The sequence below is a fragment of the Lissotriton vulgaris genome, chromosome 3_1, assembly GCF_964263255.1.
Source record: "Lissotriton vulgaris chromosome 3_1, aLisVul1.2, whole genome shotgun sequence".
In the NCBI taxonomy this organism is placed as follows: domain Eukaryota; kingdom Metazoa; phylum Chordata; class Amphibia; order Caudata; family Salamandridae; genus Lissotriton; species Lissotriton vulgaris.
The window spans coordinates 41,833,592-41,849,424 of NC_141689.1; the positions used below are offsets into that span (position 1 = coordinate 41,833,592).

The 15,833-nt window shown below is 40.6% G+C and overlaps 1 protein-coding gene across 2 annotated transcripts in view; it reads right to left on the reverse strand.

Annotated features, from left to right (window-relative positions):
- Positions 1–1,055: 1,055 nt before the first annotated feature.
- TAF1C (TATA-box binding protein associated factor, RNA polymerase I subunit C) overlaps positions 1,056–15,833 on the reverse strand; it is a 161,492-nt gene continuing 146,714 nt past the window's right edge. For both annotated transcript variants that reach the window (XM_086960039.1, XM_086960040.1), the window contains exon 15: positions 1,056–2,717. In XM_086960039.1, the coding sequence (XP_086816165.1) occupies positions 1,141–2,717 (1,577 nt within the window). In that variant the 3' untranslated portion in view covers positions 1,056–1,140. The remainder of the gene's footprint in view (positions 2,718–15,833) is intronic.

Below are 15,833 nucleotides of genomic sequence, written 5' to 3' on the forward strand. Positions count from 1 at the left end.
GGCACCGTATTTTTGAGCATATAAATGTCTTACTATAACAAATAATTTAGGTGATTTACAAGATTGTTTTTGTTAACCACATGCAACTGCATAGGCATATATCTTGGTAGTGTATTGCATCTTTCCTTTACAGGGATATATCAAACATTCCCAGTAACCAAAAGCTGTTTTTTATGTTTACTTGCACTTTATGTATTTAAATTGTACACTCGATAGTGGACCCTGTCGTAAACAAAGTTGCCTGGAGCAATCGAAACGCGTCAACAGTCACTCGCGGTTTAAATAAAACATTTTGAAACTCACCAAGGAGTGTCGTTGTATATCTGTGACTGCGAGTGGATGCAATTTTTAACATCTATATCACACACAAACCACAGTTAAAAACAAAGTTATGGTTCTGGCTCAAACTCCCAAAAGCGCTGTAATTCACCACTTGTGGTTGGTAACGCACGCATCATACACCATAATGTGCGTTATCTACCATGTTGTTGTCTTGGCTTTTTTTTCTGACCACTCTGCAAATTGTTGACAGATGACTAAGTAACAGTAAAAAAAAAAAAAAATTTAACTGTTTTGTCCGCATGGCCTTCGGTAGCAACCCTCTGTGATCTCCCAACACATGCTGAGTATGGCATAAACCTTTTAATCTTGTGCGTTTACTTTATTTGTTTGTACACAAATTGCACGTTTGCACGCCTGAGCAGTGCGCCAATCACCAATATCGGTTTTGTAGCATCCTGCTTGAGAGGGTCTTATGACGGATGATAACATTTATGATATGGAAAATTCTTTGTTATTGTTTCAAATTCAATTTTTTTCTAGGCATGTTGATTTTTGGAGTTGTGAACTTTTGTATATCCCTTTAGGGTCCCTATCCTAGCAAGTAATTAGTAGTTTAATAAATATCAAGGGAACCGCTGTTTTTATATGACCCAAGATACAGGTAAGCACCTTGCTGTTTGACACTGGACAAAGTAAACAGAAGAATGTAAGATTACTTGAAATATACATGAGCAAATACAATTGGTTTAAAAGCAATGGTGCAGAGACGTTGATGATTCTTTCGCATTTTAATACACAGGCACACTATACAAGCTTGATCGTTGTCCTTATTGCTGAGGTACAGACTTTGTTGTCTGCTCAAAAGCCCATTCTGGGCTTCTTCTTTGACTGGTTCTTGGGCAGATCCCTCTTAGAAGATGGATGTGGAGCTCTCGGATGCCATCCTTGTGACTCCAGTCTGGAGAAGGACAACGGCATTGAAGAGCTCCCTTCTTCGAGGGACAGGGGCACCAAGTCATCCATAGGCTCTGAATGTGAAAGTACAGAGAAAAAATCCTGGACTGTCTTCCGTCTCTCGCGCGGGATTCCGCGGTGACGTAGCGTCTGTGAGGAGAGAAGCTCCTCAGGTGAAACTGTATCTGAAGGCATCAATACCAAGCTTTTCGAAGCGCCATCTCCTTGGCTTCCACTAGCTGATGGGTGAGATTCTGATATTGAAACATTATTAACTTCACCAGTTAGTGTTTGCTGATGCTTTATAGTTCGCCTGGTGCCCTGCTCTGCTGCTTCTAAGAGGCAAGTATTGTCCAAGGAAACATCCTGCCTAACTGAGGAAAGATATGATGTCAGATTCTTCCCAGGAGATTTCAGAATGGAACCTTGGACAGGACTGTTTCTTGAAGTCCATTGGAAAGAATAAGGTTCCTTTTCTGCAACAGTCAAAGGTTCATCTTCCTGTGATAGGTCCGGAGTCTGCAACAGTTCACCAATTGGGAAATCCGAGGGATCACTGAAGTCAAATGGATCAGAGGTGAAGCTGCCGGTAGAGGCAAAGCTACCAGAGAGGCTTTGCTGGCTTCTTGTCCGTTTCAACCTTCTCCTCTTCTCTCGAAGTGCTTTGATTTTTGTGTCCTTGTTAAGCCCCAGGTTGTCTTTCCACCATTCATCCCAATTTCCATTCCAGGATGCTACCAGTCGCTGGCTGAGATTGTCCAACCAGTCTTCTGTGTCCACAGTGTTTGGCAAGGGGACGACTTCCAGAGGTTCTAGTCTTTCTTGAAGGATAGTTTGCCGCTCCTTCATAACACCTCGGAGGCACAGCCTTGCCTGTCGATATATTGAGCTCTCTTCTGCTGATTCACTCAGTTCTTTGGTAGTGAAGAGATTCTTATATTTGAAGCTGGGACGTATTTCCGGACGCTGTTCATCACTATCCAATTTTTTTTGGCCCCCGAGGAAAGCCTTCACCCAGCGCTTGCCGAGAGCCTTGGCTGCAGAGCTTAAGCAAGGACAATGTACCGGTGGTTTGTTTGGGCTTTCAGGCATTTGTTCCACAGAGCACGTCTGTGGATTGGTGGCATCACTGTAGTTCACAGGACTGCAAAGCCCCGGCTCATCTGATGCAGAATCCACATTGTCAAAGTTGTTAACGACCACTTCAAAGCACGGAGCTACTGCTTCTAGTTCTTCTCTGCCACCAGCATGATCAACACATTCCGCAGTGTTGGCTCCATTCATGCACTGGTCTTCAGCAATCTGTGTGGTTGTTAATGGACTGCTGCTTGCACCATCGGCTGCACCTGAATGATCCAACCGCTGACCGTCTGCCAATTGCTCCTCATTCATCAAAGCCTGGTAAAACAAATCTCCAGCCTGAGAAAGCTGCATCACCATCAAGGATATACCTCTTTGCTTTTGAAAAGCAGCAGTAACACCTGTAGACAGAGACAAAAGAGAAGACCATCTTATTTATACCCTTAAGATTTGACTCAGTGAGTACAGAGTACACGTTTCACATTCTTGCTCACCGTTCTGCTGGATATGTAGAATGCTCAGCCCAGGAAGAGGCAACTTGGGAACACTTTGCTCACAGTAATGCCCCTATGTACCCAGTAATACAGTCATCCAATTATATTGTCTCAGCAAATTCTCCACACCACAACATTGTTAACCATTATATCACCAGCCATTTTATCATCAGCTAAGTACACGCGAGACACTGGAATTGTGCGATTTTGCAGCTATGCCTTTTTTTCACATCATTACGGATTTGCTGTGCTTGCCATGTAATCAGTCAGCTGCTCCATAATCGGCAGGTATATTTAACAAAAAAAAAATAGTTTCTAACTCAAACCGATCAAAATGGACTCATTTGCCTACCTTCGCCCCACTTCACGCTGCTTGGATTCGCCTGCCTTTTGCTCCGGGGGCATTCCGGTCTGGTCTGACTATTTGCTTCGCACCCCCAGACTGCAGACGCGGGTCTACAGGACTACCACTCCCAGAAGCCCTAGTGGCGCATCCCACACGCGTCATTTGGAAACGCCAGCAGGCGCTTAAAACAGCTTTCAGCCTCCCGCAGTGCGGGACTCATTTGCCTACCTTCGCCACACTTCACGCTGCTTGGATTCGCCTGCCTTTTGCTCCGGGGGCCTTCCGGTCTGGTCTGCCGATTTACTTCGCACCGCCAGCCTGCAGATGCGGGTCTACAGGACTACCACTCCCAGAAGCCCTAGTGGCGCAGCCCACACGAATCATTTGGAAGCGCCAGGAGGCGCTTAAAACTGCTTTCAGCCTTCCGCAGCGCGGGCATGCCCGGGCGGGCTCGTCCGCCCCAGTCACGGACCGGAGTAGGCTGGGCTGGGCCACCCCCCGAACATGGGTGTCCTGGACATTTTCGTAAGACTTTGACAGTTTGGGTTACCTCACTTTAAGTGTTTATATCTGTTATATCTGTCTTTGTCTCGGATACATGTTTTATACTGTGTAAGACTATAACACTTTGGTACACACAGTTAGGGAAGATGATGTTACGTGCTGGGAAAGGGTGGAAAATAGCAGTAGGTGGGAGTGTTACTAGGACATTGGACCAGTTCATAACTAGGGCCACATCAGTTTTGGAACACGAAATAGCCATTACTGAACCCCGCTTGTCACTAGAACCTCTTTACAATAAACGTTCTTCCCTGAGCCCCGTAGCGACTGCTACTAGTCCAGTAAAACATGGAAAATAAATATCTCATGCGGACACTAATGGGGGGAATAGTAATGATCGACCACTGGAGGCGTCGTCTAATTTAAATGCAACAAGGGAGGTCAGTACCATTGACTCGAGTATTGAATCAGTTTTCGATGTTACATCTAATGAGTCTACATCGCGTCTTCCTACAAGGTCCATAGCTAGAAATAAAAATAATCTGTTAAAAACAGCTCAAGGGCAAGGTCCCACAACATAAAGGAAACGTGGAGGGAGTAGACAGAAGGGAAGGTGTCCTAAGACTGCTAAAATAGTAAAAACATCTAAAACTTCCAAAAATGTTGTTACAGAGACGCAATCTGTACCAATCATAACACCTGCGTTGATTAATATTCCCTCTCCAAATGCAACAGCGGTAAGTCAGGCAGAGTCCCTACCTTCCCCACCCCAATTCACCGAGGGATTTATGGAAAAAGTAGAACACCTTATGAAATCCATGACGGCCCCACTTCTGAAAAGGGTAAAACGGATTAGTGAAAAATTAGAGGCTTTAGAACAAGCAACAACATCTAGCTCTGATACGTTAAGGCAATTAGCAGACAGCATATACAACCAGAGCATAGCAAAACAAACTCTAACTAGAGATCCAATTAGAGATCATAACACTACGATTGTTTTATCTTCAACCTCCGTGATCCCAATTGCCCTGTTATCTAATGGAATTTGCCAGTCCGACAAATTTTCAGGGAGTGGGACTATGATGGTTGAAAAGGTGGGTATGCAAGCTGGGGAGAGTGAAGTGGCTAAGGTTCCGGGACTTGTGGGACAGGTCAATAAAGCTGGACATCCAGTTAAGGAATCAATTACAGTTTAAAACCAAAGAGAATATTCCCACATATTGATCTACCTCCAGATTCATCTCCATATACAGTAGTGTTATCCGGTGTCCCGGAGTTAAACCTTGAAAAAACTGATCCTTATTCTGAATTAAAAAATAAGGTCACATACTGGCTGAATAAGAATAGACCACTCCCGCTAAACATGTACAGAGAAATCTTATTTGTCAGAAGATTAAGCTGGGTGGGGCACAGAGTAAAGGATTTACAGGGGGACTGTATCATTGTTAACTTTAGGGATAGACGGGTGGTTAGGCACATCTGTTATTATCACCAGAGAGGAGATGGTGGTATATATACCTGCGACCTAAGTTACTTCTATCCCCCTTCTTCCTCAGTGCCACCAAATATGCATCAATTGGGGCCCCTGCACAAAGGTATGATGGAGGGGCATAGAACCAGATTTAACATCCCCACGTTTATTTACTTTGACACGCTCTCAGAGTTAGAGGGGGTGGATTGACTCAGTACTGAGGGCACGATTGATAATGTGATGCCTAATCTGACGGATGTGATTTCCTCCCCTAAATGGCCTATAATTGTTACTACCAACACCCCTGAAATGTACTCTTTTATTGAACATTCCAAAACCTATTAGTTAATTCGGGCCTAGCCGATAGAAACAATCGAGTAACTCCGGTCAGTATGATCCAGTGTAATTTTTTACAGGAGAATATTAGTACAGGCCCCGCTCTTGTGAGCAACTCTATCCTTAGTATACTTTACTGGAACACCGCAGGTTTGCGCTCAAAAGTGGCGAACAATATTTGGCTTAGTTTTGTCCACAAGTTTGGCATTCTTTGTATCCAAGAAACGGGGGCTACATCTGAGATACGTTTAGAGGGCTATAAAACCTATTTCTCCCCAGCACTACCGTCACCCTCTGGTAGTGCAAAAGGTGGCTTGATCATATTTGTTTCCAATCTCATGCAGATTATGAAAATCGTCCCAATCAAATTAGAACCCAATTTTCAAATAATAATTCTGTACTTGAGTAAAACGGACATTCTTTTAATGGTCAATTTTTATAACAATCTCCACCCGGGAGAGTTAATAAAAGTGATAAAATAAATCTTTCTCTCCCTCAAGGAATTAATTAATAAGGCCAGTAAAGATGTGGTAATTATTTGGGGTGGCGATTTTAACCAAACCTTGTGCAGGAACAGTGATAACTCAGCCTGTGGACTCCCTTCCCCCATACTATGATTGGGGACTGCTTGAACGAAACCTTTTGTGGCCTAGATCTAGGTCTGACAAATGATATGGTGAATCCCTTAGTCCGGCTTATTCCTACTTTTAACGGTAGAGGAAGGTCAAGTATAATAGAGTTTATTTTATCTCTTCCAAAGCGGGATCTCGAGTCCTGAATTTTAAGACCCATGACATCACTATTAGTGATCACCACCCAAACAGCATTTATTTTAAAACTCCCGCAGAAGCCAGATAGGCATAATACTATGAGGACCCTTGGGCAAAACACCTTGATTTTAGATAGGCTTAATGGGTATTCACTTAAGTGGGAGAAAGTGGACCCATTGGATATCATCACGAGTGTGGTCAAAAATTCACGAACACCGATCGAAAAAGGTCTTGATCTGGCCACCTCTAACGAGGATGTTATGACCAACTTTGCGATCGTAACAAAATTAATAAAAGAAGCCCTTTTCGTCAAATTGAAATACAGAAAGCCCAAAACCAAGGGATGGTTTGATAGTAGTTGTACTAATACATATAGAAAACTAAAAGTAGCACTACATAAAAACAAAAAGGGATACCCAGGAAATTGCCACTCTTAGAAGGGAGTATAATCGGGTCATAAAATCTAGGAAAGCAGAATTGATAAAAGATCTTTTTTTAAAAAAATATATTTTTTATTGAGTTCTTGGCAAAAGATTCAACAACAAAAAGTTTGCAAAATATCCAAAAACTTCACAATCCCACAACTGAGTCTGAACATGATCAACAAAGATGTACTTGAATCCCTTAAATAAGTACAAAAAGCATAAAGGATTAAATTTCAACATAAACCTTATATTCCAAATATCCAGCTCCGACCAATATCTCAGTGTAAATAATCTTTCCAGATTTTAGTAAATTTACGCAATGCCCACATCCTTTTTGCATACAAATATTCGCTGCTCCTAACTCTCTTAATTTTTTGAAAGCACTCATCTGCCGTTGGAATTATTTCTGTTTTCCAGTATTTAAGAATCAGAGATCTGGCAATTGCAACAATAATATACAAGGGCTTCACTAAGGAATCGTCCAAATTAAGCTCTGGATCAACCCCAAGTATAATTAAATTATTATAACTAACAATCGTAAAATGTAAATATTGAGACAGTATAGAAAACATATTTTCTCAGCATACCTTAATTTTAGGGCAAGAGGCAATGATATGCGACCAGTTAGCCACATCAGGTTAAGTGCATCTAAAGCAAGTAGGCAACGTATTGCTATACATTTTTGACATGACTGCAGGCGTGTAATACAAAAGCCACTTGCTAAAGAAAAGCATACGTCTCCAATTGGCGCCTCTAAGAACCGTGAAATTCAATTCATTTAGGGTTTTCCAGGATGTATCCTTTAAATTAAAGCTTTCATGCTTTTGCCACTTTTTAATCGCTTTGGCACTTATATCCTCCTCCCCACATTGCGCCAAACTTTTCCTCCATACTCCCGCCCTCTTAAATACTGGGGACCAAAAAAGATCATTCGTTAAATTAGAGATTTGACTTATCTGTGTTATGTCTATATAACCCAATAACCTGTAAAGTGCCACGTATGAGCCCATAAGAAGAAAATGTCCACGTATTAACGTAGACATCTCATCGAGAGTCAACCAAACTCCATCTTTAATAAAATTAGATAAATTAGTGAACCCAAATCTAGCCCAATTGCGTATAGTATCTGATTCTATTCTGGTCCCCATTCCAAAGGCAGCCTCTCTTAATGGAGTTGTTAAGGTCAGGAGAGATGGTGAATACCTTTTCAGCATAACATCTCACTTTTTGAGAAGCCAGCTCAAAGTCTTGTATCCGACTAATTTGGGTGATTTAAAGATCGAGAGTGGAGAAGGAATCTTTGTTTCTTTACAGAATAAATCAAAGAAGAAATTAATAAATAATACATCTCTGGGTGATGGATATTTAAATCTGGAGAGATACTGTGCAAAATATGCATAGTAATAATCTTTCAAATTTGGTAAACCCAGTCCCCCTTGTTCCTTATCTGCATACAGAGTTTCTATAGCTATTCGTGGGGTCTTTTTAGCCCAAACGAAGGCTGAAAAAAAGGATTCAACTCTTGAGAAAAAATAGCCAGGAAGGGAGCAGGAGATGGTGGAGAACAAAAAATTGAATAAAGGGAGTACTGACATTTTGATTAATGCCACTCGGCCTAGAATGGATAAAGGCAGTGCTTCCCATCTTAAAAACATATCGCGCCCTTTCCGAATTAAGGGCTCAAAATTCAACATATATAAATCACGTACCGAGGATGTAAAATATACCCCCAGATATCTTTTGGGTCTATTGTTAATACATCTCTGAATATCTGGATGCAAAACCGGGTTTGAATTACCGCAGACTATAATCTCGGTTTTCCTTTTATTAATACGGTACCCCCCCAAAGCCTCAAATTGTGTAAAAATAGAAAAAACTTGTACTTGCGACTGCATCTCAGGTTTCAATAATAGCATGATATCATCCGCGTACAGTTTAATCTTGTCCATACCATCTATGGGCGGAGATGTATCTTTACTTTTTCTTTTCCTCAATAAAAAAAGCAAAAAGGGTGGGGGAAAGTGGACAACCTTGCCTCCTCCCTCTTTGAACTGGGATCGACCCTACCATCGATTTATTGATAAGAATATGAGCTTTTGCTCCCTGATATAGATTTTTAATTAAAGTAATAACTTGAGAAGGAATACCAAAACGGTATAAAATGAAAAAAGAGTGTCCCAGACTACTAAATCAAAAGCTTTTTCTGCGTCTAAAAGAAGGACTAAAGCAGACACCTTACGTGTTTCAAAAAAATCTAATGCCTCTACTAAATAATGTGTGTTGGTGAGTAATTGACGGCCTGTGATAAACCCATTCTGGTCTGCATGAATTAAATGTGGCGCAACATCATTAAAGCGAATAGAAATCAATTTTGTAATAATTTTGTAGTCCAAATTCAATAATGTTATAGGCCTATAAGAGTTTGGATCTTTTGCTTCTTTTCCTTTTTTCAAAAAGCTGACCACTGTTCCATCATAGATGAGGTCGGAATCGCACCCCCCTCAAGCATCGAATTTACTAATAAAAGAAGTGCTTCAGAAAGAAAACTAAAAAATGTGATAAGAAATTCGGCCGGAAGTCCATCTGGACCACAGGCCTTACCACGTGGCAGATTTTTCACTACCAGCTCCAATTCGCTAATAGAGAAAAATGACGCCAATACTTCTTGATCCGTATTGGAAAGGGAGGGAAGGGAATATTTGTCTAGAAACTCATTTAGACTGAATTGATCCATGATATGAGAGGAAGAATAGATGTTCTCATAATGGGACAACATGATTGCCCCTATTTCAGCCTCATCTGAGGTATCTACTCCAGTAATTGGGGATTTTAAAGATCGAATCACATTAGCTGCGACTTGTTCTTTTACTTGCCATGCCAAGAATTTTCCAGTGAAGTTACTATGTTCATATGTTTTTTGGGCTTGCCTGCAAAAGATTTCCTCACTTCTTATAGAGTAGTGTGCACTCAGTTCACGTTTTGCGACACTTAATAGATTCTGTATCTCAGCAGATGGATTGTAATACTTTTGATGAACTAAAGCCTGTATTTTTTGCTGTAGTTGATTTTTTGTGTCTCGAAATATAGCTGTTTCCCTAGCATCCCTACTTATGGCGATGCCCTGAATAAACGCTTTTAGAGAGTCCCATATAATATGGACGGGGGCTGTCCCCATATTTCGTTCTAAAAACTCCTTGATCTCAGCCTGAACAGACATAACCCAGGGTTCATCATACAAATAGGACTTGTTAAAAACCCATCGTTTCACAACATTGATCTTTTCATCCAGCACAACTTCAAAGACAAGCATCGCATGATCGGAGAAGCCATTGTGTAAAAACCGATGGTACCGACTTGTATTGAGGAAATGAGAAAGAAATTATACGAGAAAATGACTTGTGCCTCCCCGACCAGCACATGTATTCCCTTTTTGTGAGGATTTATTAAACGCCAACACTCTGCTAGATCAAAAGTCTGAATATTGTTCAATATTGTCTGAAAAGATTTGGGTTTAGACTGCTTTTTCCCACCCAGGGTTGAATCAAGGTGTGGCTTCATCAAGATATTGAAGTCCCCTCCAATAACCAGATCTCCGTTAACCATAAGAAGAGACTGAAACATTTCTTCATAGACTGCAGGGCTATCATTAATAGGAGCATAAAAACTCACAAAGGTAATAGGTGATAGTCTGTTCTTAATTTTACATTTAGCCCAGCACCAACGATCCCGATTATCTTCTTCAGTTTGAAATATTTCCGCCTCAAGTTTCTTACTGAAAAAGAGTGCAACCCCCCGCTGCGACTCAGAAAAGAAGGAAAACCCTCAATAGGCAGCCCATCCTTTAAACATAGAAAATTTATCAGCTTTAGAGATTGCGATATGAGTTTCTTGTATCATAATAATTGCAGGATTCTCCGTCAAAATCCATGCCTCTATTGCCCGCATTTTCTTCTTGTTATTAAGACCATTGACATTAAAAGAAATAATTTTCAGACCAAACTTAGACATAATTCAAACATATAATTGGAACCAATGACATAATTTTCTTCCCTTATTTCCCCAAACTTCTTAGAACCATCTGCTCCCTGATCGAAAAGCATATTAATCATCAGCCAGAAACAGAATAACAAAAAGGTCTTCACCAAGAACACATTTTTGATTTTACTCCTCCCCCCTACCTGTGGCACCCTACTGACTCTATCCTCTCCCCCCACGCTTGCCACAGCAACCCTTCAATTAACCTTGAGGTGTAGTTGTTAAACACCCCCTAACCCCCAGGACCGTGCTACACCCTCACCCCCCGAAACCACAAACAGTATCAGTGATGGCGCTAAGAAAAGCTCATTGGTGAATACTGCAAATTATTGCAGGAATAAATAGTCCAGTCTATCACCAATTATACATTTTGTATTTCTTGAAGCAGTTCCTGTGCTTCCTCAATGTCGGATAGCAGATAGAATTTGCCTTTAATCAAGACTCTAAGTTTAGACTGTTGTGCTATCATCGCCTGAGCACCTTGGGCCTTAAATAACTGAAGCATCTTTACAAACTCTTTCCTACGTCTAACCGCAGTAGCAGGCATATCTGAGAATATTCGGCATTTCACTGTAGCATTCACGGGGAATTGCCTTTGTTGGATTGCCTTAGACAATATTTGTTCCTTTACCCTTACGTCTGCAAAATTTAGCACAATAGTACACAGAAGGGTAGAGTTCGAAAATGGTCTGGCAGGAACCCGATGAGCTCTTGTAATAGTGAGGTCTCCTTTATGTTCCGGTATGACCCCCTGTTGGAGAAAAGAGGTCACCCATGCCAACGTATCTGATCCCTCAATTCCCTCAGGAACTCCTACGGTACGTAAATTGGACCTCCTATTATAGTTCTCCAACTCAAATAATTTTAACTCAAGAGCCTTTGTAGTTTTAGTAGTAACTTTGGAATCTTTTTTAACTTCGACCATTTGGTCCTCCAAGGTAGAGATCCGCTCTTCTGTTTCCACTAAGCAGACTGGAAAAGTAGACACAGAATTGATAAAAGATCTATGGGATCAACTCCATAAATCTTGTATCTTAAGAGATGGCGCCGCTTTTTGGGCCGTTTTAAAATCGCCTTTTCTGTCAGAATCTAGAGAGAAGCCTAAAATTGATGTTTCGATAGACGAACAATAATGGGTTGAATATTTTGAGTGAACCTTTGGCATCCCCCACAATGGGTAAGAAATACATAATGCACAGGTACCAACTATCACAGAGTCAAAAATAACTCAATTTCCGATAGCTCTTGATATAACGTATGAAGAAGTGGAGCTCGCATTGTTGGCTAGCAAAAATGGAAAGGCCCCATGTCTTGATGGGGTGCCAATCGATCTTTTTAAATTTAACATGGATTTGTGGACCCCAATTTTGACCAGAGTCCTACGAGCATCATGTGCTGTAGGGCTTGTGGACTCGGGGTCACAATCTATTCTTGTTCCCATTTGTAAAAAAGGGGACCGCCAATTGCCCTCTTGTTACCGTCCTATCTCCTAGCTGGACTCTCAGGGGAAAGTGGCAGGGCGAGTTATCCTAGAGCGACTCCAGCAGTGGGCGGACGATAAGATTCTATCAGATATTCAATTTGGGTTCCGTGAAGGACTTGGTACCACTGAGCAAGCCCTAAATTTTGACGGGCAAGTACGTAAATGCTAAGGGTGGGGGGGGCCCTATATATGGGTACGTCGATTTGTCGCCAGCTTTCGACTGCTTTAGTCAGACTAAATTATGGTCCATTTTATTGGATATGGGGTAGAGCATCCTCTCGTAAATATTTTGCATGAATTATACTCTGATGCCAGAGCCAGAGTGAGGTATGGTTTTGGGGGGGAATTAACAGAGTCATTCGGCGTAGTGAGAGGGGTTAGGAAGGGCTGTGTCCTGGCCCCCTTTCTCTTTACTCTCTATACCAATGGCCTGGAACAGGACATGGTAAAAGGGTGCCAGGACCTGCCCACCATTAACAATCGCCCAATACCGGCCTTACTCTACGCCGATGACGCTGTGATTTTAGCCCGTACCCCCTTAGAACTACAACATGCTCTTGTGAGATATAGCACTTTTATGGCCAATCTGAACCTGAAAATTAATATTAAAAAAACCTTTGTTATGTCTTCAGGTCCTAGAACCAAGAAAATTAAGACTATTTTCATTGACAATTTAAAACTTGAGAGCACAAACACATACCCGTATCTGGGAATTGTAATAGGTCATAAATGTTCTTGGAGGCAGGCCATTGACTCGAGGAAATTGCTTTTCATGAGGGCAACAGTTGCGTTCGTTAATTTCTCAAGGAGATTAGGAAGAAGGCCCCCCACCTAACTCATCGAGATATATAAGGCTAAATGTGTAGCCATCGCAACATACGGGGCTGGTGTGTGGGGGTACAGGAAGGTTGAAGCCCTACAAAAAGGTTGAAAATAGTTTTTTTAAGGTTTTTCCTCGCTGTACCACAAGGGGCTGCGACCTACTCGGGCCACTTGGAACTGGGTCTGTCTCATTTGATAGACTTAGTTAAAATCCAACCCCTCCTCCTATGGCACTGTATTTGGACATCAAATAAAACTATTTTCTGCCAAGGGTTTATCCAGGACTGTATTTCTCTAGATAATGCTCACAAGATTGGATGAATAGCCTACATTAAAAACTTCTTGTATGATCTGGGTATGGCACAATATTATCATTCTCCCATCTTAATCTCAGAACTCTCTAGAAAAGCGTTAAAAAAACACTGCTTGACGCACCTAGAATACCTGCGGCTGACTAATGAGGCCAGTAAAATAACAGTCCAACACATGTTATTAATCCAAACAACCCTGACCATTCAACCCTATTTAACTTTCAATTTTTCCAGCTATGAAAGATTTTTATTAACGCGGTTCAGGTTGGATATTTTCCACCGTTTGGTCACTTTCCCAACAACTAACGATTGAGCAAAGATTTTACAAACATGCCCCTGTGATGATGCCTCTGGCCAATCCACAAAATCCTATTCTGTAAGTTTTACTGTGAACCAAGGAAACGCTGGCTTATGCCAATTTTAAAAACCATTGGTTTTCGAAGGTGTCGTCCCGCATTTCTCTCTCTCCAATTCTTGGATGAAGAGTGTTCTGCTAAAGCCATAGCTACATTTCTGAAGTTTGTCATCAGACACAGGCCAAATTTAGACTAAGCTACGAAAATTATATGCTAGGATTATACTCACCTCTATTTGCTGTATAGCTTAAGATGTTTTAGACTGTTTTTAAACTGTTTCTATCTTTGCATTTTATAAATTGTGAAAACTGTGATAGTTGTAAATTAATTTTGACATGTGCTCTACTAAAAGAACAAATTTTAAATGATTCCACTTGTGTACATTTTTAAAAGTACTTTTATGGTTTTTCTAACAAATGAAAGCCGAATAAAGGACTATTTGATTTGATTTGATTACAAAGATGCTTGCACTTAGTGGAAGGACCTTCGCAAACGTTATCTGGTGATCTTTCTATTGTTTATTTCTGTATTTGGTTGTGAAACTGATACTAATGAGGTGAAAGCTTTGCCCAGACATTATTACCTTGTGCAAAAAGTACAAAATGATGAAGTAATGCTGACAAAAAATGTGCTGCACTATTTGTCTTTTCTTGCCGTAAAATGTAGTCAACCCTGCGGCATAATTTGGTGCTTCCCTGCCACATAATTTCAGTGGGTCTGATTTTAGATAAATACATAATTATAGGTACATATAGTAAAATGAATTCAAGTCAGAAACAGGTTATGCAAAGATATATCACAATAAAGGGTTTCAATTAAACATGCATACTTATTGCGCGTTTGCAAGACCCACTACATTTACAGTAAGGTCAGACGTTGCTCTTAAAAGTCATTTTTAGTTTTCTTTATAAGTTTGGCGCTATTCAATGACTGCACCAAACGTTCTAAAAAAAAAAAAAAAAAAAAAAAAGTTGATCTCATTTGGGTTCAGCATAGCAAGTTTTATACAGATCCGTCTGCAAGGGTCCAAACACGTTCCTTTTCAAATAATTGTTTGCTCATGTCTACAAGAAAAAATTCTAAATTTAATTACATCAAATGTAGCTCAAAACTACTAATTTACTTAGTGAGCAGCTTCTGCTTGGTTTGGGTGTAAATTTGTTTAGTAGTTTTTGAAAATTGTGTTAAAAATTGTGTTAAAAAATGCATCTTCGATGGGCATTGAAGGAATTCAAAGTTAGAGATATCTCGATCAAGAATTGCAGATTATCCATAGACTTAAATTAAATTTGAATAACGCACCACACAGTATAACAAACACATTTGGGCATTTCAGATACACCCATAAATAGTGGTCAAGGTTCAGTAGCAAGTAAATACCCTAAACTTACATATACTTTGTAACTTCCACATACACAAAGAGGTACCTTCAAAAGCATAACAATCTTTGGAAAAGAATAGTAACTAGTACTGGGGACGAAAGAGAGAAAGATTAAATATTGCTACCAAATAATTAATTCATAATCTACCATTTACAGTTCCAAATGTTAATCCTTCATTTTGCGGAAATGATCCATTCTGGTAATTGCATACGCAACGGCGTTACTCTACGGATACTAGTTTAGAGAAATCTTGTGATAAAGAGGAAAAATCTGCTTTAGGTTTACACCTGTGTGTATAAAATCATATTTTATTCGACCAAGGTCCCATGGGCCATGTATGAAAATACCAACTGAGTTGGGCGCAAGGGGTTCAGGCGCTCACATAGAAATTGCAACCGCAGATATCCTTAACAAAAAGTGTCTTAGCCGTGCATTCCGATAGGGGAGCTACACCCTGCTCCCTCCCACCATCAATCCGAGATTGAAAATGACAATTTACACTGTTCGAAGCACACGAAATTCAAGTTAAATCATAGTACAGTACACTTGAATAATGTGAAACACAATGATATAGACTCTGAATTTTCATCGTTGTTTGTATTCCATCCACTCCTTTTAGCCAATGCGTTGTGTCGCTTAGGGGTGCCACCCCTTTGACTTCCTCAGGACCTAGGGTATCGAAAAAGTTCATATATCACGACCTCCTGAAGCGTAATGTATATTTAAGAGTTCTCATGTCTGAAATATATCCGTAAAATTCAAATGCAAAAAAGTAACACCAATCC